We start from the raw sequence: 25854 nt of genomic DNA, 5'->3' as shown, positions 1-25854 counted from the left end.
GTCAGAATCTGAGTCTGGTACTACTCCATTGGGATGTGATTATGGTGTATGTGTTTCAACGGATACAGGGATTTTCTTCTCCACAACTGCCTTAGCAATGTTTTCTGGTTATTGTGCTGTCAATATCAAAATCTAAATGTCGGCTAGCATCCAGGCTATATGTCAGCAGCCTTTCTTTAGAATAATGGATTGCGCCTTAAACATCAGATTTCACCATCACTTTAAATGTAGTTTGTTCATCTTATTAAGATCATAACTAATTTCCTTGTGTTGCCAACACATAGCCAGTGTTTATGTGCATAGTCCTGCATGTGACTAAGGCTATACCATTCCCACGTGCTCATAGTCAACATTATAGAAATGGCCTCATCTTCATTACGGTGCCCACCATGACCTCACAACACAGTTGAGTCAGAGACTATTATGCATGTGTGAGTGTGTATGTGTGAGTGTGTTTTTGTGTGAGTGTTTTTTATGGTAGCAGGCCTGACTTCACCTATACAACCACAGTCACACTTTCTCAGTGTCTATTTGAAATTCAACTGACATCTACACTTTCACTCTCAGTTCATCTCTCTCTCTCCATCTCTTCTCTTTCATCTCTATCTTTCTCTCCTTCATCTCTCTCTCTCTCTCTCTCTCTCTCTCTCTCTCTCTGGCTGGCAGCTCCCCCCCCCCCCTTTCTTTCTGTCATCCTTGTCTTTCAATGGGCCAGCTGGCATCCTGCTGCTTTTCTCGGTTCTTCACCTAATATGCACGTCGGTGTGTGTTAACGACCTGTAACGCATGCCTCTATCTGAACAAGTCCTGGGTGGTCTGAGGCGGAGGCAGGGAGGCAGGAGAAGAGGGTGAAGAAGAAACTGGGGGAGAAAAAAAAGAAAAGAAAGAGAGAAAAGGAGGAGAGAAAAAAACACACTAGCAATGCTGCCCCCATTTGTCTCCAATCTGGAATGTTTAGGCGTCGGTGCCTAAGACAACACCAAGGCAGTGAATAAGTACTCCTCTCTCTCTCTCTCTCTCTCTCTCTCTCTCCCTCCCCCATCCCTCTCTCCCAGAGACGATGCACAGTTCCCCTGGCCCTGGCTCTGCATGCTGCTGGAGGGAGACAGGCAGCTCATCTGGTCGCCATTAGGGACACGTCCTTCTCCTTTTCTCTTTCACATTCTTTTTCCTTTTTTTCTTCCTCTCGCTCTCATTTGCTCTCTATCTCCTTCATTTTTCCACAAGACACCCCTCCCCCCCTCACCACACACACACACACACACACACCGTCTGTTCTGGGATTCATATTTTTCTGATGTCTTAAGTTGCCTAACCCCTCTCACAGCAAACACTGAGGATATTTTTAGTTCAATTGTAAATTGTGCCTTTCCTTTACGTAATTTAGGCCTCTCACAGAAGGCAAAATATCACAGTTATTTCCCTAATCATTTTTACCTCGACTGGCCTCCTGAAGGGGTCATTAACTGCTCATAGTGAGAGAGATGGGCCTGCTGTTTACATTTGTTGCTTCTCTATAATTAATGCAGGGCTCCGTAGAGCTCAAAAGCCTTTGGTTCCTGTCGTTCTTCCGCATCATTAAGCAGAGGGAAACAAACGTAAATGTCAGCATTGTCTGGCGGGAACACGCGCTCACCTGCCTCTTCATTCGTCTTCCGCCATGACCTTTAGCACGGAAAATAATCTCACCACAAATGCCACACAAAGATCTATGCATCGATCAATGTGTGTTTGGGACGCTCGTGAAGCTTATATATGATGATAAAATGATGAAAGACGTCAGCGTTTCATCAGCTCGGCAGATTTTGCATTGTGCGTCGCTGGAAGAACATTCCTGTTTCGGGGCTCACTGGAGACACCATTTGTCAGCACGGCCCAGTCATGGTTTCCACTGCAGGCTTAGCTCCGATGGCAGCTGTCTATTTTCTGCCGCTTCCTCGCCGGCTCTCTCGTAAAAAGGGGATGTGTAGTTGCTTGTGTGAGCGTGAGTCACCACTCGTGAGCGATACAGCCGATGCCGAGACTTGTGCGGTGCTGAAAGAGTGTTTTTATTTTAAAGGTGCCTCTTGACCCCCCCAGGCTAAGCTGTGCTATTGTGGTGCAGCCATAAAGCACTCTCTTTTTAGACCTTCCCAAACATTACAGTGGCATCATGCTAATGTGGTTATGGTATTTGGCAGACACGTTTGTCCACAGCGACTTACAGTATATGAAACCTACATAAGTTAAAAAATAGTAGTTTCAAATAAAGTTGGAAAGCCTACATTAAACATAATAGTAATAGTTATATTAACATGTAGTACCCTTCCTTCACCAAATCCAAACGATTCATTTAAACTCATTTATTGAATTTATATTGCAGTTGTTTAAAAGTGTCATATTCCAAGCAGTTTTGCTGAAACCTTAGCCTAGATCTAAATGTCATACAGTGGGCCTGATATTTGATAGCCTGACTTGCCAGTTTGTTCGGGGGGGTGTATCTGCAAGACATTAATTAAAAAAAGTGCTTCGGAGCACAGGGAAGACTTTCAACTCTGCATGCCAAGTGCACATTCTGAAACTCCTGCTTGCCGAGTTGCAGGGCAAAACAATACATCATTGTTTGCTTGTGCCACTAGGCCTTGTGTGAGGTTGCAGGATTTAACAACCTTCTCATTTTCCATCCACACACAAACTTTTCAAGCGCTCTCTCTTTTCTTAAAGTAAATATTTGCTGTGCTAAGTCAAACAGGCCAGTGCTTGATATCGCTCGCTGCTAATGATAACCTTGCAGAGGTGAATGCATTGAACCGAAGCAGTCGGTAGTGGCAAGCCCCTGAAAAGTGCTCTGGATTGGATCTGCTCTTTCAACAACAACAAGCTGATTATTCCATGAGGAGAATGGAACACAACAGCAAGAACAACAGCTTAAAATGGATTTAGGATTTGCCAACTCTGGCAGAATAGTTAGCATTCCCTAGCATGATCCGTGAGGTTTGAGTTATTTATGCTCCAGGGAGTGTTTTTACTTTCCCTCCTCTTTCTCATCCCCCTCTGCTTCACGTACAAGTTTCCAGTGGGCACTCTGATAAGGTCTATTTCAAGAGGCTGTGGTGAGAATGTCTTTCATGACCAACACCATTTTGGGCCTTTAGAATGTCTTTCGTGACCAACACCATTTTGGACCCCTGTGTCCAACAAGAGATATGGCCACCACGAGACAAAGGCTGGGCCAGGGAGTCTGGGATGTCCATCCTCTGGAGTCTGTGTTGGGGCTTGGAGCAGGTCACTTATATGGACAACCTGCTGAGTGCTGGAAGCTTGAGGTTACGCTGATGACCTTCTGATTGTGTAGTCTATTTTTGGAGTCGGTGTGACCGTGACCTAAAGTGGTGACTCACAGTGCAGCGTTAAGGTTATGGAGAAACCAGAACGTAGCAGCACTCAGCAGCCATGCAGCCAACAGCCATGCACATGCCTACATGCAGAACTCTCAGAGAATCCAGAGCAGAGGCTGTGGGGGGAAAATGAAAGGAAGAGAGAAAAAAAACCCAGAAAAGCCTCCTTGCAAAAGTCATAAATTTCACGAATAATTTAATCGCACTCTTAATATGGATCCAAGATTCTCGCTGCACATCTGGTAGACATATGTGATGCAGTTATAGCACTTTTTCTTTCTTCATTTTCATTTTTTTTTTCTTTGGATGGAAATCTCAGACCCAAGGACTTGCTTGGGGGAGTTGTTCCATTGTGTCATGTGCAACCGTGTGTACTGAGGTGAATTATAGTCTACAGTTTTGAAATGGTCCTTGATGTGTAAACTTGTAATCTTGATCTTACAAAGAGGGCATCAGTCCAGACTTCTTTTTGTTGTAGTTTTTTTTCCGTCATTGCTAAAGATGTTTGGTACGGAAGCGTATTGCATTCATGCAATAAAAAAAAATGCACCCTGTTTGTTTGAATTAATGACTTAGCACAACCTGTTTTTCTGAGTTGTTGAGTTAACCATCTCATCAATACAGAAAAACAGCCCTGTTTGCAGGCTGCATTGTAGGCTAGGCATCACAGCCAACATCCATATAACTAGCTACTGCTAGCTGCTAGCTAAAGCACAAAATACTGAATGCGATTTAGAATCTAGCAGTGTTCTATATGTATGCATCTACACAGACATTCTTTAATAAAACCCAAGTTAAATCGGACTTTTTCAGTTTGCTGCGGAGGGTTTGACAGCCAAACCAAACATCTAAAACAAACATTAAAACACCTAGTCCAGGTATCTATAAGCTTACCTCATGCAAGTCACAGCTCTGTTTTTCTGAATTAACGAGATAATTTTCTCGTTAATTCAGAGAAACAGGGCTGCTTTTCTGTATTGATGAGATAGTTAACTCAACAATTCAGAAAAACAGGATGCGCCAAGTCATTAATTCAGACAAACAGGGTGCATTTTTATTTTATTTGTCATGAATGCAATACGCTTCCGTAGTTTGGGGATTACGTCTTTATTTATTTTTCCCAGTGCTGAAGTGCCAACCTGGTTCCACAAGACTGATTCTGATTTAACTTGTCATGTGTGATCGATAGCTAGTTCACGGGGACAAAACAAAACATGTCATCCTTGCTGGTTCATGGGGAGAAACCCAGCTGTCATTAGAGGATGGTGATGAGCAGATGACCCTGAGTGGTCAGCAGCCTTTCAGGTGACTACACAGGTGGTTCCACACGTGAGCCTTTTTTTAAAGTATATTTTTGGCCCTTTTGCCTTCATTCAGATTAAATAGTAAAGAGTGGCAGGAATAGAGAGATAGGTGTGGGATTTGGAAATGGGCACCTGGTCAGTCAGTTGCTCTTTCTTTAGGGATTTGGATATGACCATGGGCACCTGGTCAGTCTGTTGCTCTCTCTTTCTTTGTCCTTCTCTGTTTCTTTTTAATCCTTTTTCTATCCTCTGACTGGGGTGGGAGGGGACAGGTTGAGGGACCGGGCACAGACTGGGCGCAGACGAGCGAGCGAGCGAGGCTGGCATGGCATGCGGGCATGCAGGCAGGCTGGGTTTGGTGGTTTTTTGGGGAATGAGGTTTAGCAGCAGTGCCCCTGTGTGCTGTGGTCTGTAGCGGTGTGCTGCGGTGTGGGAGGACAGGGCATGTGGGCAGTGAGGAACGTGAGGGCTATTTATACTTTCTGTACCTCCAGATCGCCAGATCAAGCACGGGCATGGAAAGGGGGAGGGGGGGGGGCTGTGAGTGAGCTCTGAAAGCTGTATACTGTGTACTGTATACTGAGACGTGTGTGTGTGCATGTGTGTGTCTGTGTGTGTGTGCATGTGTGTGTCTGTGTGTGTGTGTGTGTGTGTGTGTGTGTGTGTGTGTGTGTGTGTGTGTGTGTGTGTGTGTGTGTGTGTGTGTGTGTGTGTGTGTGTGTGTGCGTGTACAGCTGGGCTCTGATAGCTGTATACAGTAAAATACGTGTGTGTATGTGGGCAGCTGGGTAATGACTGTTAAAGCTGTATACTGACGAAGATGTGTGTGTGTGGGCAGTGAGGTCTTATCTACCCTGAATCTCATTCTGCAGAAGAAAGCCAGACAGCAGACCCCAGTGTTGAGGGTAGGGCCCTGATAGCATTTGTTTGCTCTGATAAGACACACACACACACACACACACACACACACACACACACACATTTGGTCTGCAGGACAGCACCTCCATGCTGAATTTGGCAAAGCCTTGAGGTTATGTGTGTTTGTGTGTGTGTGTGTGTGTTTGTGTGTGCGTGTGCATATATTTGTGTGTGTGTGTGTTTGTTTGTGTGTGCGTGTGCATATATTTGTGTGTGTGTGTGTTTGTGCGTGTGCCTGTGTGTGCGTGTGTGTGTGTGTGTTTGTGCGTGTGCCTGTGTGTGCATGTGTGTGTGTGTGTGTGTGTGTGTATGTGTGTGAGCGCAGAACTGAAATCCTCCGTAAGGCACCACTCACTGGGCTCCTCTGCACTCCTGCTCTCTCCCTGTCTCAACACAAAACTGACATTTGATTAGAAACTCTACTGAGGAGAGGTGACCACACTAGTGGACTCTGAAGGTGACGAGACTAGTGGACTCTGAAGTGTTTATGGCCATTAATAAATGGGGAAGAAGTTTCATTTTTACTTTCTCTCTTGATTTCTTGCCTTCTTTCTCACTGTCTACTTTTGTTTCCACAAACCAAACTGAAGTCCGTCAACCTTGAGCAAGAGCTCCCGAGAGCCGTGAGATTTCCAAGAGAGATTTGAGTTATTGGGAAACCTAAATATACAACGGAAAGCACGTTAAGGCTGTCCTACCCCACACAGTCCAGAGTTCAGATAATTAATTTTGGGGTTTTTGGCTCGAGCAGAGAGTTGATTTCCCCTGGTGGCCACGCAGGAGGGAGGCTCTGCTCCTCAACTTGCAGCACCCTGTGAGTCAACCACTTTTGCTTTGTTTTTCTTTTTTCTCACCTTGACCTAACCTAATTATCTCATCTTTTATTAATGGACTTTTTCTTCTTTTTTTAATGGGGGGTTCTTCAGATTACTGCACTGCAGAGCGGATAATTCATTTATACACACACACAAATGAATTTAATCAATCCCAGTGTAATAATCACTGCCAGGCCAATTACAGTGCTCACAATTCTCTCATGAAAATATAGCACCCCCCCCCCCCCCTCTCACACACACAGACACACATGCACATACAGACACACACACACACACACACACACATATATTGACCTTCCACAGCATACATTACCATGGTAAAGCCGTTCTGTGTTCTGGCGTCCAATTTTTTGCACGGAATGAAACCTATTTAGTTTCTCCACATACAGTGTGGTAAAAGAGGGCATTGAGGCGCTGTCCTTAGGAACCCCGACCTTACCGGCATCGAGTCGACCCCAACAGGAAGTGGCTGTGTATAGTTCTGGCGTTAGTCCAACTCTGGTTTTTAATAGTGGGCAGACTTGTGTGATCTCTCTCTTTAATGGCCTTCGGTAGTATGCGGTAGTGAAATTGATCTAGCTAAACAACTATGGCACGGATATCACTTAAAATTTCAAATCTAGGTTTGGATTGATTGGGATCCTCACATAACTACAAACCAGGATGTTTGGTGATTGATTGTGACGTCCGTCTCAAACCAAAGCAGTCTGTTGATGTGTAGTCGACGACAATCAGATGTCAATGTTTCCACCATTGGGTTTAGTTTTATGGTGTTTCCTATCCGTTCCTCCCTCCTCCTCCCTAGATGTTTTAGGGTCAACGGGAACCTCATGATGAGTGGCCTCAAACTCTGGGCTTAGTCATGGTTGGTTAGCGCTGTGTGCACTGCATCTCACTGTAGCTTCAGATGAGTTTTTAAAGGCAGTTATGCCGAGCCGTACCAATGCGCGGAGCCTGACACTGATGGATTGCCCTCTGAGATCCTGGCGGCTGGTTGGTAAATTCTTCTTTGCCGGTGCCCCAGTGACTCAGCTGTGTGGAATGTTTCTTTCCCTTTTATTTCCCTCGCTCTCTTGCTCTCTCGCTCTCTCGCTTTCGTCTGTTCACCTGACAGCCTGAAGCCAGATGGGCCTTGGCATTTTTCATGGAAGCACGTAGCTTGTGCCTGTGTGTGTCGGTGTGTCTGAGTGTGTGTGTGTGTGTGTGTGTGTGTGGAAGCACACAGCTTGTGTCTCTGTGTGTGTGTCTGTGTGTGAGTGTGTGTGTGTAGAGTGGGGTTGCAGGTGCACCTATTACTGCAGTCCAAACTTCTTTTAAAGTCAACCTGTTCTGATCAGAGATGAATGTTGGACAGCTTTTGGGCACACACATAGTTCCCTGAAATGGTTTTGGGCAAAGGCGAAGTTCTGGGAGATCATTTTACTTTTGGGCATACACGATGTTCTCTGAGATAGTTTTGGGCATGGCCATTGTTTACTGATATCATTTTACTTTTGGGCATAGCCATTGTTTTCCAAATTCTGTCCCAAAGCTGCAGCACTTCACGATTTTTGCTCATATACAGACTCACTCACATAAGATTAATGGTTTTCATTTCTCTTTAATATCCGAGGCACAATTTTTAACCTTTCAGCAGGGGAGTTTTGAACGTTCTAATAGAAGATTCTGTTCTGCAACAACGTAAGGTTCTAAAATTCCATGTTGAATTAGGAGCCGTATAGACAGGGCTCTGGTTAAAGTCAATGAAATCAGATTTCATTTAGAGCGTTCAATTCCCAACATTCCCATCACACCGGTGTGATGGCCGGCTGAAAGCATATTTTTAAAGAGCACTCGTTCTATTTGAAAAGAGATTGCCTATTAAATGTAATCAGATGATTCCACTTATTTTGGTCCATCTATGTGAGCTGATTAAATGAGTTTCTTCTAAACTCAAGGGCTCATTTGGCAGTCTGCGCTGAGGTCATTGTGTGCTGATTGGAAAACTGTTGTTATGGCATGATAAGAGATGTGAATGTGATGGAAGATGTGATGAGTCATGTAGCTAACAGTGGCAGTTCTCCAGAACAACATTGAGTGCAAGAGCATACGTCATTCCTTGTCATTTATTCATTGGGCAGACGCTTTTATCCCAAGCAACTTACCGAAGAGGATAACATTCAAGCTACAGTGCTGAGGAGACCTTATCTAGGAAATGCTACTGCATCTGTCAATACTACTGCTAGAGGAGAAGAGTGACCATGCTATTTAATGTCCTCTGGATGCGTCCAGTCTGAGGTGGACTGAGAGTGATTCTATAATGTGTTTGTTCAGATACAGCGTCGTCAGTGTGTCCTCTGACACCTGTAATAAAAGGTGAGGGCGTCTCCCTGATGTCGTCCACGCTGTCATAAAGACGAGAAGCGGGTAGGCAGTGTAAACACACGGTGCACTCTCTCTGTTTGCACACACACACACACACACACACACACACACTCTCTCTGTTTGCGCACCGTCCAGATCAAGTGGCCTTTTTCGCGTCAGCTTGCACTCGGGGGTCAACAGTTACCCGGCAGCAGTGGACTGAGTTTAGGTCTGAGCTCCATTTAAGGCTCTCCAGCGCCCGTGTCTGTGTGTGTGTGTGTGTGTGTGTGTGTGTGTGTGTGTGTGTGTGTGTGTGTGTGTGTGTGTGTGTGTGTGTGTGTGTGTGTGTGTGTGTGTGTGTGTGTGTGCATCGATGTGATACCCTGAAATTAAAAATGTTACGATTCACCGTTTTGTTAGTGCCATATTTTATATTGTTTTTTTGTTGTTGTTTTCTTTAAGCATTTTAGTGCTATGTTCTATCATTTAGGCCTATTTTATTAGTTCTGTTACTGATGTTTAAATGTTTCTGGTATGGTATCGTTTCAGTTATCATGACGGCACTAGTGTGTGTGTGTGGGTTTGTAACCACTGCCTGCGGGCTTGCCTCTCCAGATCCAGTATTGCTGTGTGTGTGTGCGTGTGTGCGTGTGTGTGTGAGTGTGAGTGTGTGTGTGTCATTGTGTAACCACTGTCTGTGTGCTTGCCTCTCCAGATCCACTATCAGTATTGCTGTGTGTGTGTGTGTGTGTGTGTGTGTGTTTGTGTGTGTGTGTGTGTCATTGTCATTGTGTGTGAAACCACTGCCTGTGTCCTTGCCTCTCCAGATGCCTGTATCAGGGTCCTCTCCTGGCCGTCTACTAGTCATTGGGATCCTCTCTCTGCTTGTGGTCCACATCAGCTCTGAGGCATGGAGCAATGAAGGTGAGAATACACACACACACACACACACACACACACACACACACACACACACACACACACTTTAGTCCTGCACTGTAGTCCATGAAGAGTCACACTGAGACAGTCTGCCCACAGATTATCCCACAGATGCTCAGATTATCAACAAACGATCTGTTGACACTCTGTTGACTCCAATATGTGGTTGGATTTGGTGAAGGTGATTCCCAGTAATGAACTGTAACTGAAATTCAAGCTGAACAGATGATCTGTTAAATCTCTGTGGGCGGACTATCCAAGTAAAGCATGACAAAGAGAGGCATAGTAATATTACACACACACACACACACACATCTCTCTCTTTCTCTTTATATATGTATAGATAGATAGATAGATAGATAGATAGATAGATAGATAGATAGATAGATAGATGGATGGATGGATGGATGGATGGATGGATAGATAGAATTATTTATTGCACAAACACTTTGTGATATGTTGTGCAAAGTAGCAAGGAGATGTATAAAGTCGTAGCATACTGCTTTTTGTTACGTAAAATGTCCCGAAAAAAGAGAAGTGAAGGATAGCTGTTGATGACCTCTTCCAATGGGAAAGCCACATGCATAATCATCTCTCGCCTTGCAGAAGCAATCCACATCTCCCATTTTGTTCCTCTCATTTTTGAACACACTATGGTGGTGGTGTGTGTGTATGTGTGTGTGTGCTTGTGTTTGAGTGTGTGCGTGTGTGTGTGTGTGTGCATGTGTGTGTGTGTGTGTGTGTGCATGTGGGTGTGTGTGTGCGTGTGAGTGCGTGCGTGTGTGTGTGCTTGTGTTTGAGTGTGTGCGTGTGTGTGTGTGCATGTGTGTGTGTGCGTGTGTGTGTGTGTGTGAGATGGCAGTCCTTCAGCTGGCATGAGGAACAGTAATGTGAGTAATGTGGAGTTCTGCATAATATTCCTCTGCCAGTAGGCTGCTCCTGAATGCAGACATTGAACATAGATCTCTCTGCTTCACATTTAGTACCAGGGTTTGGAGGCCAACTACTCCCCTAGAGAAAGTGTGTGTGTGTGTGTGTGTCTGTGTGTGTGTGTATGTGCGTGTCCGTGTGTGTGTGTGTGCACGGTGCAAGTGTGTGTCCGTGAATGTGTGTGTAAATGTGTGTGTGTGTGTGCGTGTGCATGTTCACGTGTGTGTGTGTGTGCACACTCATCACGCGCCCCTCTTTTTGTCTAACACTTGGCAGTAGGTGTGTGTTGTTCCACTGATATAAATACCAGGGCTGGACAGGCCGGGCGAAACCCTGGCTAACATAAACACACACACACAGGAGGGCGCTGCTTCCCCTGTCGCCATGGTGACTATCTGACTCATGCCAACACCACCCATCTCCTCCTCAATGGCCACGATCACTTTTGGACACTATGCTACCACAGAGCACAAAAAACACCCACACACACACACAAAATAATAAATAGGTGCTTACTGCCAAGTGTTTGAAAAAGGAGGTGATGCGTGGACACGCATAAATCACACACACACACACACACCCAAACACACACACACACACACTCCGTATCTCTGGCAGCCCTGCTGTGTGTCCTCTCTCCTCTGACCTGTGTGTCCGTCTCCATTGTGCAGTTTCAGACGTCCAGTATGGCCGACTGGGATCCAGTGTCACTCTGGCATGCAGAGGGTATGTGTGCTTTGGCCTCTCTATCTCTCTCTCTCTCACACACACACATCTCCCTCTCTTTCTCTCTCTCTCTCTGCTGTCTCTCCAGGAGGTGGGTATGTGTGCTTTGGCCTCTCTCTCACACACACATGCACTCTCTCTCTCTCTCACTCTATCTCTATCTTTCTCTCTCTCTCTCTCTGTCGTCTCTCCAGGAGGTGGGTATGTGTGCTTTGGCCTCTCTCACACACACATGCACTCTCTCTCTCTCTCTCTCTCTCCTCTCTCTCTCACTGACCGCTCATGCAAAGCCAGGTGGGTTAAGCTAAGCCTTCCAGTAAACCTGCGATAGGAGACATATTCACACCTTGTATGTATCTGTGTGTGTGTGTGTGCGTGTATGTGGTGGGTGGCACATAGATGTTGACCCCCACATAATACTCTTACCGGCACACATACCATGGGCGCATGCACACGCACTCGCACACACACACGATCACAAAGGACACACACATGTCACTTCATACACACAGGCACACTCTCTCTCAAGGTCTCTCTCTCTCTCTCTCTCTCTCTTACACACACACACACACACACACACACACACACACACACACACACACACACACACACACACACACACACACACACACACACACACACCTCACTGCCCTGGCCTGGTGTTGTGTATTGAGTGATTTTTGTGTGTGTGTGTGTGTGTGTGTGTGTGTGTGTAGTAGCAGGTCCCCTGTGGAGTGGCGTGTGAATGGGAGCTCAGTGTTGCCCCGGCAGGCTGTCCAGCTGGACTCCTCGCTCTCGTTGCCCAGCGCCCACATCTCCATGGAGGGCAACTACAGCTGCCACGACCAGAGCGGCACCCTCATCCAGGCTGTGCGACTCCGACTAGGCAGTGAGTATCCCCATTTCTCCTTTCCTGTTCTCTCCGCTCCTCTCCTTCTCTCTATTCCCTCTCTCCTCCTCTCATCTCCACTCCTCTCCTCTCTATCCCTTCTCACCTCCTCTCTACTCCTCCGCTCTATATCCCCTCTCCTCTCCTCTGCTCTCCTCTCCTCTCTATTCCCTTTCCTCTCCTGGCTCTATATCCCCTCTCCTCTCCTTCTCTCTATTCCCTCTCTCCTCCTCTCCTCTCCTTCTCTCTATTCCCTCTCTCCTCCTCTCCTCCCCTCTCCTCTCTTCTCCACTCCTCTCTATTCCCTCTCCTCTCCTCCTCTCCTCTCCTTCTCTCTATTCCCTCTCTTCTCCTCTCCTCTCTCTCTCGTAGTTCTCCCTACATCTTCCCAGTTCACTGTTGCTTCATTAGCATGCCTGTTGAAATACAGTGTAGCCAAAGCATAAGAAGAGTAAAATAGCACATTCTTTTGTAAATGCACATTCATTTTTAAAGTAATATTGAAACATTGAAAACAATGAGGGGGAAAAGACTCCAACTCCACCTCACCTCTCCTCTATCTCCTCCTCTTTCCCTGCCCCCTTCTCTTCTCTCCTCTCTTCGCATCTCCTGTGTTCCAGTAAGAAATACACACACTCTGACCCCCCCCCCACCCCCCACACACACACACACACCCACTCATTTGTATACAGCTTGTATACAGACACCCCAGGTCTCTCGAATTGGCTTCCGTCTCGAGAGACATACCAAAGATCTCTATTAAAAGGAGGCACTTGACTTTGGAACAAACTGTATGCTGTCAAGTACCAAGTTGGGTTGATGACCTAAACTGTGTTTACATTTCTTTGAACCCGGAATGTTGTGTGTGTGTGTGTGTGTGTGTGTGTGTGTGTGTGTGTGTGTGTGTGTGTGTGTGTGTCTTTGCTTTGACCCTGGAATGTGTGTGTGTGTGAGAGAGTGTATGTGTGAGCGTGAGTGTATGTGTGTGTGTGTGTGTGTGTGTGTGTGTGTACGTACATGTGTTTCTGAATGATTATGTAAAATAAATATACGGCTGTATTTCCACATAGTTCCTGTCGCAGGAAAGGGCTGTGTGCAGTGGCTGTGTGTCCCTTCCTGAGGAAGGCGAGGGGGCTGAATGAGAGGCTGCTGGAGGTGCTCCGTCTCATTGTCCACAACACAATGTGGCCGAGCAACCTGAGCACAACACAGCACAGCACAGCACAGCACACCTTCCCAGAACCCTGCCTGAAGGACCCCACTCTTAACCTGGGGCCCAGGGCACATCACACACTCATGCTCACGCACACACACACTCACGCTCACATATGCACATACGCACAGGCATGCACACACACACATGCGCACAGGCACGCATATACTTACATAGATACAAATGTACACATACACACACACACACTCACGCTCACACACACACTCACGCACACACACACACACACTCATGCTCACGCACACATACGTATACATGCACACAAATATATGCACAAGCACATGCAGACATGCATGCACACACACACACACACACACACACACACATACACACACACTCACGCACACACACTCATGCTCACACACACACACTCATGCTCACGCACACGTACGTATACATGCACACAAATATATGCACATGCATGTGCAGACATACATGCACACACACACCCATGCACACACAAACACATGCACACACATACGCACATACTCACAGGCATGCACACACACACACATGCGCACAGGCATGCATACACTTACATACATACAAATACACACACACACACATACACATACACACATACACACGAGCGCACACACACATGCATACACATGCATACACACACATACACACAAATTTGTTTTTGAGTTGAAAGCTGTGTGAAGGAGACATGTCATGTTTTGCCATGATCTTTTCCCCAAACTGCTGATAAATCAGGTGGGTGGGTGGGTGTGTGTGTGTGTGTGTGTGTGTGTGTGTGTGTGTGTGTATGTGCTGGGCTGTCTAGCTGTCAGCTTAGTGCAGATTCAGGAGCCTTATGGAAGCTCTCAGGCCTAAGACTTCCCTGAGCTGAGCTTTCACTTCGGCGCAAGAGCCACTCCATCATGGAGAGAGATTCAGTAGAGTACACAGTCTGATTCACACCAGCGTTGCTCCATGCCACAAATGAGACCAAGCTGGAGCAAAGAGTAGAGATAGTCTGGCTTTCACCAGACCAAGCTCAATCTTTTAAGATTGATCATTAGTCTGGGGAGTCTGCTATGTATTTATAAGTATAAGTATATATACTCTTTTGATCCCGTGAGGGAAATTTAGTCTCTGCATTTATCCCAATCCGTGAATTAGTGAAACACACTCAGCACACAGTGAACTCACAGCCGTGCCTACTGGTCAAGAGGCGTGATCAACGGGCCTAGTTCAAATGACTCTGTACGCAATTGGATAGTCTTTTCACCAATCTGACCAACGAAACCGGGTGACGTTTGCAGAGCGAGGCGAAAACTCCAGGCTCTCCTGCCGCCATCGTCATTGTTTTAAACTTGCCAATAGCGCGCCAGATGGATAAGCCAGCTTGTGATTGGACCCGTCAAAAGCAGAAACGGAAGCAGCAGAAAAAGATGCACAGGTCTCCAGCCTGAGCTGCAGGGCAAAAAAGAGATCGCTGTCAGATCAGGATCCCTAGAGTAGGGATGTAATGGTATGAAAATTTAACCTCACAGACGGTTGTAGTGACCAAAATTATCAAGGTTTTCGGTATTATCGCGGTATTTTTAAAAGTGTGTTCAATATGTTCAGAAAACTTTCACAAGATAGGCCTAGACAAGCAGCAATAGTTTTAAAACGTGTGACAGTGTTTATAATATTATAAAAATATAAGGCAAAACCGGTAACACTTTCTATGAAGGTTGTATTTATAACGCCCTATGAATGCATTCATAATGTTTTATAAGGTGTCTGTAAACCATTGTAATGCTCATTATTACCATCTATATGTATTCACAAGTCGTCATAACCAACTTCATGATGCATTATGACAGCTAATTATGAATGATTATAATTTTAATCTGAATAATGCATTATAAATATGTCAAGATCTGCCTACTCACTTGTCAGTTTTATGATGCATCATAACTACTTTGCTTTGCGAAATGCGTATAGTGATGCATAAAGAGTTTTGACTTCTACTGTAGTCCTATATATCTATAGCTATAAGTATATGTAATAAAGTTATAATAATTTATACATCTCCCATGCAATATCATAAGTGTTATTTGTCAGCTCTAAGTAAAGTGACAAGAATGTGACCCTATTATCCTACAATGAAATGAGAGCCTGGACAGTAAAGACAAAAGGAATGCATTTACTCCACTTTATTTTCATTTAAACCAAAGGTCTATTTTGATTCGAACAATCTTTCATAATGACCCAAGATAGATTTCAGTGGCATTGTGAGTTTTATTCCAATAATAACCACCACCACAAAATATAGGACCATGCCGTGCCACTTTTTTGCCCTGTGTTTGTGTAATGTGCTCAGAGCATTGATAATCAGTCTGATTATGTGTGTTGGTTTAAATGAAAATAAAGTGAACTAAATGCATTCCTTTTGTCTTAACTGTCCAGGCTCTCATTTCATTGTGCCTCATATTTGTTTATAATAACCTTATATCTATTTATAACAACACCTCATTTGCTCTACTTTACCTAAAGCTGACAAATAACACCTATGACATTAACATACTAGTAATTTATAATATTGCGTAAAGATGCTAGACTCAGTACTTAGTTCATTGCACCCTTTAATTACTCAGTGAACTTATATCTGTTAATAATAGGGTCATATTCTTGTCACTTTACTTAGAGCTGACAAATAACACTTATGATATCGCATAGCTGTTTATAATTGTGTGCTGTACGGAGATGTATAAATTATAATAACTTTATTACATATACTTATAGCTATATATATATATATATATATATATATATATATATATATATATATATATATATATATATATATATATATATAGGACTACAGTAGAAGTCAAAACTCTTTATGCATCACTATATGCATTTAGCAAAGCAAAGAAGTTATGATGCATCATAAAAGTGACAAGTGAGTAGGCAGATCTTGACATATTTATAATGCATTATTCAGATTAAAATTATAATCATTCATAATTAGCTGTCATAATGCATCATGAAGTTGGTTATGACGACTTGTGAATACATATAGATGGTAATAATGAGCATTACAATGCTTTATAGACACCTTATAAAACATTATGAATGCATGCATAGGGCGCTATAAATACAACCTTCATAGAAAGTGTTACCGCAAAACCTTATCATAAAATGTAACCAGGAACACGGGAACTCATTTTCACTTGGCTGTGGAGACTCTGTACCTGGGAGAGCATTGCAGTTTAGGAACCATCCTACCTCTTCTTATTCTGTGTCCTCCATGGAAATGACATTGAGAAACTTGAGTGTTGAATGGACTGATGTTGAACTTGACCTTTGACATCTGACCTCTCGTCCTTCTCATATTTTTATAGACCCACCTGGCCCTGTGAACATCACCTGTCGGCTCCCGAGTCACTTCAAGGTGTTCTGCTCCTGGACGACGTCGGTGGACTCGACACTGCCCACCCAGTACTTCTCCTCGTACAGCTCACGCGAGTAAGATTCATTCTGACCTCCAACGCTGAACCCCTCATTCTGACCTCCCACACTGAACCCCTCATTCTGACCTCCCACACTGTAAACCCCTCATTCTGAACTCCCAAGTTAGATCTGCTGCAATGGAGATTACAAAGAGTATAATCTCTGTTACATGCTGTTTTGACATTGACATTGTAAATGTTCTCTAAGAAGAGTGAAAAGCAGTTGGCAGTAAAGCTAGCCATGTCGCTGTCTATCGCAGGAAAAAAATAGCGAGCAGCCTATGATAGCGGGCGGGCCAGATCTGGCCCACGGGCCGTAGTTTGGCTACCCGTGGTTTATAGGATCCCTATTCCTCTTCCTGGAGTCGACCTTACAACAAATAATAAAATTAGGGTGAAAGTTCATTACCAAAACCAAAGTACAAATGAAACTGTAATGACTCACTAAAAAGAACAGACCTTAAAACACAGACATTATGAAACCTACTAAATACTTCTGTTCTGTTCTGAAGATACACCCACTTAGTCTTAAAGTAACAACACCTAGGTGTTATTGAAGAAACCTTGAAGAAACCAACTTGACAACCCCCTGACTTCCCAAAGAGCCATGCTCAAGACCTAGTGTAATGTTCAGGGTTCCTACGCAGTATGGAAAACCTGGAAAAGTATGGAATTTGATTTTAGTAATTTCCAGGTCTGGATAAGTATGGAAAAAAGAAACAAGGGTATGGAGAAATGTTTGTGTTTCCAGACTATTGCATTTACAGTACTAATTACTTCACTCAGGTCATAATGAACCATTCCTACTCTTGTGTAGCTTAACTGTCGTCAAGATACAACTATGCTACAACTAAGATACAACTAAAAATGGCCCAGCTAAATGGACGAATATTAAGTGTAATTTTTTAATTCACTTCAGTTGTACATACCTTTGTTTTTTCACCGAGTTATCCCAAACCAGAAGTGGCCGCAATGTCGAGAATATGGTCAGAAAAATCTACAGAGAAGTTTGGAAATTTGAGTATGGAAAAAGTATGGAATTTTGAAATGTTAAATGTGTGGGAACCCTAAATGTTTATGAACAGCGGGCTACGCCACAGCTGTGTATGGATGTTTACCAGCCTGTCGTTTCCCTGTTGTCTCCCGAGCAGTAATGGCGTCTTGACGGTGGAGACTTGCGTCCAGGAGGTGCAGGGCAGCTCCAGCTGCGTCATCGAGCACCCTCCCATGTGGAGCCACAAGCACCTGTTCAACATCACCGAGGTCAACCCCCTGGGCTCGCAGCAGACCATTGTCAGAGTAGACCTTCACCAGCTCAGTAAGGCAGCCACTCACTCACTCACACGCACTCACACTCTCACACACTCACGCACACACACTCACACACTCACGCACACACACTCATACACTCACTCACACTCACACACTCACACACACTCTCACACTTACTCACTCACACTCTCACACTCTCGCACACTCACACACTATTCTCTTTGTGCAGAGAGACCCTGCAACATGCTCTGACTGTTGATCAGCTTTTCTCCAAACATCCATATGTTCTTTAGTTGACATACCGTAATGAATGAGGTTTGGTCAGCAAGTTAAGTTATCTGTCATTCCTCAGCACTCTGACTGGCTCGATGTGGGAAACACTTCACTTGGATTGTCTGCCTACAGAAACTGTACAGATCATATGTTGAGATTCAAGTTCAGTATGTAAAATTGTTGTTGCACATTTACTAAACGTTACCTTGGCTTAACCAAACCCTACCCCTAACTTTAGCCATACATTTCAAGAGAGTGTCAACAAATACTTTAAGCATCCAAGTATCTGTAGATTTTTCGGGTTGAATGGTGGCCGTCTCGCTTCCCCTTAGTGCCTGTGAGTGGAAAAACCACCCCTGCAACTTTGGGGCGGCGGGCCGACGGCCTCAGAGACAGAAAGTCTCTTGTCTCTGAGGCCTCCCATACAGTGGTGTTCCCAACCTCCCATATCATACAGTGGTGTTCCCAGCTAATGCTAACCTCCCATATCAGACAGCTAAAGTTCTATGTGGACAAAAGAAGCAGCCTTCCAGCTCAGATTCACAGTAGCTTGCTCATGTTTTCCTGCCCGTTGGCCAACATTGACAAAATATAATAAAATCTGATTTGAGGTCAAATGTGCAATCAGTCATTCTTCTGTCCTTGGTCAGCAAAACAAACCAGGGTTACCTCAAAGTCATTAGTAATTGTTGCAAATAATGCCTTGAGCAATGCTACAGCAGCATACTGTAGGTCCTCTGGGTATTTTCCTGAGTTGGGCCACGCTGGCAACACTGAACGGCGTGATTGCAAAACCCAGTGAACCCCCAAGCTCAGTAAGTAGAGAAGCAGCAGGCAGCAGGGAACTGAACCAGTGGACACTGAACTCGTCCACATCTGTGGAGCTGCACTAGTGATCCACTGATGTTTCTTGAATGTCGACTATGAATACAGCATCCAGAGACTATGTTTATGTTATTGCATTGTCCATTGTGAGCACAGATTTCATTGCCATTGTACAGACGTCAAGAGTCTTTGCATTTGCTGCAGAGATGTAATGGACACTGTATGCATTGTACAGCCGTAAAGAGAGGGTATATGGGGGGCGCTCAAGTCCAACCTGCGGTCATGTCTGGATCCCACTCCATCTCTCTCTCTCTCTCTCTCCCACTCACTTCCTGTCTGTCTTTACTGTCCTGTCCAAATAAAGGCAAAAGCCCCAAAAATATACTTGAAAAAAAGAGTGTATATTTGCTTTGTGTTCCCAGTGAAGCCTGATCCACCAGAGGCGGTGCGGTCCATGGAGGTGGAGGGCCACCCCACCAGGCTGCAAGTCCAGTGGAGGATCCCGGAGTCCTGGACACCCGAGGATATCTCGGACGTCGCCTTCCCTCTGGCTTTCCAGTTACGCTACCGGCCTGTCGGCTCCAAGTACTGGTCAATGGTGAGACTAGAGGCTTTTAATCTGGACTAGTCAATGGAGAGACGAGATGCTTTTAATCTGGACTGGTCAATGGTGAGACTAGAAGCTTTTAATCTGGACTAGTCAATGGAGAGACGAGATGCTTTTAATCTGGACTGGTCAAAAGTGAGAGTAGAGGCTTTTAATCTGGATTGGTCAAAGGTGAGAGTAGAGGCTTTAAATCTGGACTGGTCAAAAGTGAGAGTAGAGGCTTTTAATCTGGATTGGTCAAAGGTGAGAGTAGAGGCTTTAAATCTGGACTGGTCAAAAGTGAGATTAGAAGCTTTAAATCTGAACCGGTTAAAGGTGAGAGTAGAGATACGAGTAGAGATCTGGACTGGTCAATGACGACAGACTGGCACAGATTGTCTGGCACAGTTGTTCAAGTGGACCCAGGCTTTTCTGACAGATTTACCTGAACACACACTGCTGCTAACTCACAGCTTCGCCCATGCTTGCCACAGGTGGAGGCTGTTAACAGATCACTTTTCACAATTGAAATTGAGATTAGGTCAGGACAAGGTTTATTCATCTCCCATTTCCAAGGGACGTCACCAACGGATGACTCTGGACGCAATTGGATAAACCTGAAGTCAATCAGAGCAATGAAGGAGATGACACATGCAGAGCAACGGAAAAAACCCATCTCAAAACATTTCCAAAACTGTTTCAGTGTCATCATGTTAAGCTGCCTGAACGGTTGTGATTGGTGCCCAGGTTTTAGGAACATTGGAAATGGGAGTGAATGGCCTCTTTGCCAGACAGACCTGCAGGACAAATTCAAATTTGCCAAATGTTAGTCTGGGTTCTTTCAGGCTAATGGTCTCTGTCTCTTGTTCCCACTCTCTCACACACATGAATTACGAGTACCTCTCTCCTGTTCCCTCTCCCTTTCCCTCTCACCCAATCTCTATTGCTCTCACTGTAGTCTCAGAGACTTCCTTACAGCAATCCTCTCTCTCCTTTATGCAAGCCTCTCAGCAGGAGACAGAATGCTAACACAAACTCAGTGTTCAGTTGAGTGATGGTGGAACCTGGCATCTGTTTACTGTTCCCTTCTATCTCTCCTCTATTTCTTTCTTCCCTTTCTCTCTTCTGCTATCCTTCTCTTTTTCCCCTCTAGCTCTGCCCCCTTATCTCTCATTCTTTTCCCTTGCCCCCTATTTCTTTCTCCTCTCTTCCTCTCCTCGTTTATCCCCCCTCTTCCTCTCCTCGTCATGCCCCACTCTCACCCCACCGGGACTGAAGCCAGTTCTGGTCAGAGTTGGCCTACTCCCTCCACGTTGCCATGCCCACATGTTGCCAGGCTGTGCCATACCAGCGCTGCCGCAGACTTGCTGATACTCACCACTGAGGACAGATGTGGTCGGCGGGCCTTGTTTACCACCGTCCTTCACTAATAGAGTTCTCCTGCAGATTGGGAATCTAGTAGTAATGCGAGAACGGAGAGTATTTTTCACTCCTGCACTCTCTCACATTCCCAGTTGTTACAATGCGGACAGAGAGCGTTGTTTATATTCTTGTGTAAAGACCGGTGAATGAAAACATGAATGCCTATTACTCACCAGAGCAGTAGCATTATATTATACGTAAGGTTGCCACATTTGATTTGTGAAAATCCGGGACATTCATTGCCGACCCCCCCCCCCCCCCCCCCCCACCCCCCCAACAAAAAAAAGTTATGATTTTGATTAATGTTACATGCCTATAATTCATAGTTATTCTAGGCCTATTACTGGTTTTAAATAATAACTTATTAACAAATGCTGAAAATTTTATACAGTACTGTTTAACTATAAATGGTGCATGCATTGTCACTTTAAGGTTGCTGAGTCTAAACGGTTCTTATAATGCCCTGTCACCTGCTCTTGGAAAAAAGGCTAATCCATAATACATTAACAATAGGCTGCTATGCATAATATTAAGTTGTTACCCACTCCGAAATGTTCACCCTGTCGGCGTTGTATAGCCTACTGTGTATCTCTTTTTCTTCGCCGCTGGCCCTGACTTTGATTGTAGGCCTATATTCTCCTCCGTCTCGCCCCCCATTTTATCAAACCAAATCGAACCGTTATTTCTTAGTAAGCTACCCTCTCCAATCTGTTGCCTACCCGCACGCACTAACTCTCTTGGACATGCTGGGCGGGGCCGGTAGTTGCAAGGTGATGCTGATTGTTAAGGTAAAGTTCTTCTGCATTTCGCAGATCTGCATTACAACCAATCAAATAAGCGCATCCCTGCCTCCGACAGCTGGATACAATCAAGATAATTTAAGAAAAATAGTAGAATTGCAGGAGCGGAACGTAGGTTTTATTGAAAGTGAAACTAGGGAATACTTAAAAAAAATAGAAGTGCCTTTGCACCAAAAAACGGGACATTTGGTGTCCCGGGAAAGATTATAAATTTTCCGGGACAGACATTAAAAAAAGAGAACAATCCCGGGAAAACCAGAACGTGTGGTAACCCTATACGCTGACTATGTTTACAGGCCAGTATTTCATTTTTACGGTTGTTTCCTTGGCCCCTCTGTTTTTTGGCCTGTCCCAGTTTAGCCCAGTAGGCTATGGAGTGCTAAACGTTTATGTAAACAGAGCCTTTGGTGAAGTTGTATCTTTTCTGTTAGACCCTTTTCAAAATGGCATCTTTACTTTTTATCACAATATAATACTACAATTATAATACAAAGTTAAAGTAAAACATGACCGGCTTCATCCTTCATTTTAGCTTGTTATTAAATTGCTAGTTATCAAATGACCCTTTAGACTTAAGATTCAAATCATTCAAGCCAAGGCCCAATGGCTGGGTATACAGTAGTAGTAGTAAAGTCATGTTGTGGTGTGGTCTGGCCTCTCATCTTGTATTGTGGTCTTCTGTGGTCAGCTGTTCACAGAGGACGACACCAGCCTGACGATCATGGATGCCCTGGCTGGACACCCCCACCACATCCAGGTGCAGGCCAAGGACGGCATCAGCCCCGAAAGCCAGTGGAGCGACTGGAGCCAACTGGTCCAGGCTCAGCCCTGGACAGGTATGAGCACACACACACACACTCTCTCACACACACACACACACACACACACACACACACACACACACACAGTGAGTGAAGCCAACTGGTCTAGGCTCAGCCCTGGACAGGTATGAGCACACAGACACACTCTCTCACACACACAAACAGAAACACACACACACACACACACACACACACACAGTGAGTGAAGCCAACTGGTCTAGGCTCAGCCTTGGAGAGGTACAAGTACATACAAGTACACACACGTGCACACGCATACACACACACACACACACACCACTTCTGATAGCATCAAAGTAGCCTACTGTAGGTGGTTTGGCTGAGCTATATGTTCCACATTAAACTAATCTATCAGGAAACACATAAACCCTGAACTTTGCCCCAGTCCCAGCAGCCTATGATCCTCACAGAAGTAAGCATCCTGTCATACGCAGGCTGATGCTCTGCTCTTTTGCATACGTATTACTGGTTCTAGAACGATCAGATAAATCAATCCTTTTCCGTGCAGCATATTTCAGGCCAGGCCAGTGGTGTTCCCATCTAATGGTATCCTCCCATGTCAGACAGTGGTGTTTCCTGCTAATGCTAGCCTCTCATGTCAGACAATGGTGTTCTCATCTCAGCTAACTTCACATGTCAGACAGTGGTGCCCCCAGTTAATTTCCCAGCTAATGCTAACCTCCCATATCAAACAGTGGTGTTCCCAGCTATCCTCTCGGTCATAGTGGTGTTTCCTGCTAATGTTAGCCTCTCATGTAAGACAGTGGTGTTCTCAGCTAATGCTAAACTCACATATCAAACAGTGGTGTTCTCAGCTAATGTTAACCTCTCGGTCATAGTGGTGTTGCTAGCTAACGCTATCTTCTCATGTCAGTCAGTGGTGTTCTCAGCTCAGCTAACTTCACATGTCAGACAGTGGTGACCCCAGTTAATTTCCCAGCTAATGCTAACCTCCCATATCAAAGAGTGGTGTTCAGGTAATGTTAACCCCTTTGGTCATAGTGTTGTTGGTTGCTAATGTTAGCCTCTCATGTCGGGCAGTGGTTTTCTCAGCTCAGCTTACCTCACATGTCAGACAGTGGTGCCCCCACCTAATTTCCCAGCTAATGCTAATAACCTCATCTATCAGACAATGGACTGTGTATCAATTGACGTACTTCCGTGAGTATGTCAGCATGAGTATGAGCATGTGCACTGTGTGCTTACTGGCGGAGTGCGTACATTTTAACAGAATAGTGTCATCTCATATCAAACACTAACTCCAAGCACTTCACGGAAAAGATGGTCATAATATAACTCGCAAAATAACTTTATTGGTGTCCTCTATTCAACAGTGACATAGTCAAAACATGAACAGTTTATGTTTGCTAATGCTAGTCTCTCATGTGCTCTCCAGAACCTCTGATAGCCACAGAGGAGCCTACAGCCATCCCTGAGTTCTTCAGCCCAGAGCAAAACAACACAGGGGCAGACACATCCACAGTCAAGGGACCAGGTAATGTGTATATTTTATATATTATTATATATATATATATATATATATATATATATATTTTTTTTTTTTTTTTTTTTTTTTTTATATATATATTTAATTTAGGGTGTAGCATAGGTTTGGTTCTCCTTATTATTAAACTTAGTCACATTTATGTATGTTTATTTGTTGATTTCTTTTCTTTTCTTTTTACCCATTGTCTTGGCAGCACTCACCTAGTATAGGGCCCTAATTTAAATGCTGGGCAAAATGCAAAGTCAGTCAATGAGCAGTTCTCATGCATGAAAGCCAGAGGTGTGTGAGAACTTTGGTCTGACCCGCCAATGTTTGTGCTTAATAACTTGCTTGTGGTAGTAAATTAGCAAACAAATTGTGCATAGTTGTTGAACTAGCTTATTAGTCTGAATTCACATTAGACTCTGAACTTTGCCCAATATTTAAATAAGGGGCCATAGTCTTGACTGATCATACCATTTGCACGTTATTCATTTTTTTTGCTTCACATGTTGATGGTCTCAGCACACGCACACACACACACACACCCTACACAGAAATACAGTACACAAACACACACACACACAGACTTCTGGATTTGTGTTGCTCTTCAGGAATTTTAGCCTAACCAACAGTATCAGGGAACAAAGTACTGGCTTTTTTGTGTGTCTTAATTAGCTAACCATTTCCATACCCTTGGCCATTAAAAAAAAAAAGATGGAAAAAAAGACAGTATGTTCATGCTCAGATAACACCCCAACCCGCTCTCTGACTCTGGGAAGGATGAAGGCTGTCATTATCAGGACATTAAACAGTTTAGTCTGTTTCTGCTTAAAGATGGATTTCTAGAGTTCAGTGGCTGTAGTGAGTGGAAAGAGAGAGAGAGAGAGAGAGAGAGAGAGAGAGAGAATTGAGAGAATAAGAGAAAGAAAGGGGAAAAGATGATTGAGAGAATGAGATAAAGAAAGAGCGAATGAGAGAATAAGAGAAAGAAAGAGATACTGTAGGATTGAGAGAATAAAGAAAGAGCGAATGAGAGAATAAGAGAAAGAAAGAGAGGATTGAGAGAAAGAGAGAGAATAGAGAGAATAATAGAAACAAAGATAGAAAGAGAGAGAATAAGACAAAGAAAGAGAGAGAATAGAGATAATAACAGAGAGAAAGAGATAGATAGATACTTTATTGATCCCCAGGGGAAATTCAAGGTCACAGTAGCATACAGACAACACACACACACACACACACATTCACTAACAGCAGAAAGTAATTAAAAGTATATAATATAAAAACACAACTAAGCAATAAGGACAGTAGAAGATAAATATATACTAAATACTAAATATACTAAAATACAAATTATACTAAATAACACAATTCTAAAAAAACCAGTATCCACATAGTGGGTGATT

The 25854-nt window shown here is 44.2% G+C and overlaps 1 protein-coding gene across 2 annotated transcripts in view; it reads left to right on the top strand.

Annotated features, from left to right (window-relative positions):
- The window catches only part of il11ra (interleukin 11 receptor subunit alpha), a 39247-nt gene that overhangs the window by 5083 nt on the left and 8310 nt on the right, over positions 1–25854 (top strand). Inside the window, exons 2-9 of one of the 2 annotated variants that reach the window (XM_076283933.1) lie at positions 9606–9702; positions 11319–11373; positions 12093–12262; positions 16835–16958; positions 18094–18260; positions 19735–19910; positions 22809–22956; positions 24356–24454. In XM_076283933.1, coding sequence (XP_076140048.1) covers positions 9606–9702; positions 11319–11373; positions 12093–12262; positions 16835–16958; positions 18094–18260; positions 19735–19910; positions 22809–22956; positions 24356–24454 — 1036 coding nt within the window. Of the gene's footprint in view, positions 1–9605; positions 9703–11318; positions 11374–12089; positions 12263–16834; positions 16959–18093; positions 18261–19734; positions 19911–22808; positions 22957–24355; positions 24455–25854 lie in introns of both variants that reach the window. The other variant, XM_076283932.1, reaches the window with a different exon arrangement.

This window comes from Alosa pseudoharengus, unplaced genomic scaffold (genome assembly GCF_046254945.1).
Source record: "Alosa pseudoharengus isolate Yale_2024_CS ecotype anadromous, Long Island Sound unplaced genomic scaffold, YU_APseudo_1.1 YU_APseudo_1.1_scf_14, whole genome shotgun sequence".
Taxonomy (NCBI): Eukaryota; Metazoa; Chordata; class Actinopteri; order Clupeiformes; family Clupeidae; genus Alosa; species Alosa pseudoharengus.
Note: the sequence above shows the minus strand (reverse complement) of the source record. Positions and strands in the feature narration are given on the sequence as shown.